Genomic DNA, 2,390 nt, shown 5'->3' with positions numbered 1-2,390 from the left:
GGTGCCACTGTCCATACAAGGGTCCACCGCACCTACCTGGGACAGCAGCACGGGCTGTGCAGGGAGTGGGGCTGCAGGTAGGAGCTGTGGGCAAGGGGGGCAACGTGTATGGGAATAAGGCAGTTACCGCCTTCCTCATCAATGGTCAGAGTGGGCAGGCAGTGCGTGCGTGTGTGCATGCGTGTGAATGCAAAACAAACAAAAAAGTTTGTCAGTAGTTTAAAATACCCTGCACTATTACTAAATATTGGTTATGGGATCAGCATCAGCTGATATGGTTGGTTAATCAGTGGCTATTGGTATCAGCCAAGAACATCTTTATTGGTGCCCCCCTAGAGCTTCCCTCCTTGCTCTACGCTTTACTTATGCCATATTGTCTTTTTGGAGCAGAGACTGTGTTGAACTTCTGCCCTGAGTGCTCATAACTGCTCATATGATGCTTAAGCGTAGCATCTTCAACAAGTACATTTGTACTAATTTCAAATCTTATTTTTGTTTGCTAGTTTGAAAAACCTGGGGTGCAGGCCAACTTTGACTACCCTGACATGGCTGAGGAGGCAGGTAATTTAACAACTAAGAAGGGTTTTTGTTTTGTTTTTTTAAACATCTTAAACTTATTTTGAATTGTGTAGATTATCTCTCTCATAATACAAGGACAAAGAGAAAACCAATGCATGTAAAATGCAGCAAAATTTAAAACTGATGGAAGGAAATACATTTGTATATAGTACATAATTGACTCATGGAAATAATTGATTCATCTTGTAGTAAAGGTATAGGATTAAAATGTATTATAAATTTATATGAATAATATGTAGTTGCATTAAGTAAAATGAGTGTGTATCAAACTTCATAGAAAAATATAAAACATGATTGAATTATCAGGAGGAAACTTTATATAACAGTTAATGCAAAATTGTCCCTTCTCTATGGTATTTGGCACTACCTATTATCAGCCAAAGTACTTGAGTCATTCATGTGATACAATTATGAAATTCCTATGGCTTATTTTTTTTCCTGTATGGAGGTAATATGTATTATTTACCTAGCTATTTCAACACATTGTGACTGGGAAACTATTCTGGATACATTACAGATCTTAAATATTTATCATATTCCAGCACTATCGTCTCATCTCTAAATCTTACACCAGCAATTTAACACTTCTACAGAAGTATTTATTTATTAGAGAAGATTTATTTTACTGTAACAGGGTCCTACTCCAGGGGTGGCTGTAATACCCTCTTAGCCAATTGCCCAAAGGAAGCAAGAGGACGTCTCTCCTTCTTCTAACCTGCCACACTTTGAAAGGATACTTTCAGAAAAAGCAGCTTGCCGCAATGCTCCCCAAGGAAGATCTCACTTGTGAGCACCAGTGTCACTACTCATCACCTTACGGGCTAATTACAGCCTCTGAACCTCCCCTACAGCCATGCCTGTGCCTCATAGGTATTTCCAATCATCACTTAAGTGGGAACCTTGGTCTACACCAGGGGTAGGTAATGTTCTTTGGCCAGAGTGCCGGCATGGCAGAAAAACAAAATGAGGACAAGGGGTACATGGCAGGATGCCCTGCTTGTGCCCCCTGCCCCCCAGCCCTACTGTCCCTGCCCCATAGCCCAGGCTTTGTGGCTCCCAGCAGCTACCTCAGCTCTAGGTAGCTGCTGGAGCCCGGGCTGCTCCCAGCAGGGCTTGCAGTGTCCCAGCTGCCTGCTGGGAGCAGCCCGGGATCCTGGCTGGCAGCAGCTCCCTAGATCTGGGGCCGGCTGCAGCCAGGAGGCTCCAAACAGCTGTGTCGGGCTCTGGCATCAGCTCCATACCGGCACGTGCAGGTGCGTCTTGGAGGTAGGGGCCTGAGGCAGCGCAGCCCCAGTCTCTCCCCCGCTCCCGGGATGGTGGCAATGAGCCCGGCACAGCTGTTTATAGCCAGCCTGGGCTCTGGGCAGTGGCAGCAAGCAGCAGGCAGGGTGCAAATAGCTGCACCGGGCTCCACAGCTAACTCTGGCATCAGCTCCGTGCTGGCAGCGACTGCACGGCACTTCGGGGTGGGATGCACTGCCCCAAGGTATGCACGCAGTTGCCGCCAGCACGGAGCTGATGCCGGAGCTGTGCAGCCCGGCGCAGCTATTTGCAGCTTGCCCTCTGCTTGCTGCTGCTGCCCAGAGCCCGGGCTGGCTACAAACAGCTGGCCGGGCTCATCACCTCTGTGCTGGGGAGAGACTGGGGTTACACTGCCTCAAGCCTGTTGCCAACCGCCTGCTTCGAAGCACACCTGCACACGCCGGTGCGGAGCTGATGCCGGAGTCTCCCGGCTGCAGCCAGTCCTGGCTCTGGGGAGCTGCTGCCGGCTGGGATCCTGGGCTGCTCCCAGTAGGCAGCTGGGACGCTGC

The 2,390-nt window shown here is 49.0% G+C and overlaps 1 protein-coding gene across 1 annotated transcript in view; it reads left to right on the top strand.

Moving 5' to 3' along the window:
• Nucleotides 1–2,390, top strand: part of SCP2 (sterol carrier protein 2) — a 55,084-nt gene that overhangs the window by 5,098 nt on the left and 47,596 nt on the right. Inside the window, exon 2 of the mRNA XM_019501286.1 lies at nucleotides 504–561. Coding sequence (XP_019356831.1) covers nucleotides 504–561 — 58 coding nt within the window. The remainder of the gene's footprint in view (nucleotides 1–503; nucleotides 562–2,390) is intronic.

The sequence above is a fragment of the Gavialis gangeticus genome, unplaced genomic scaffold (assembly GCF_001723915.1).
Source record: "Gavialis gangeticus isolate Ggan-Ray unplaced genomic scaffold, GavGan_comp1, whole genome shotgun sequence".
NCBI classification, from domain to species: Eukaryota; Metazoa; Chordata; order Crocodylia; family Gavialidae; genus Gavialis; species Gavialis gangeticus.
This window is presented reverse-complemented; position numbering and strand designations above follow the sequence as displayed.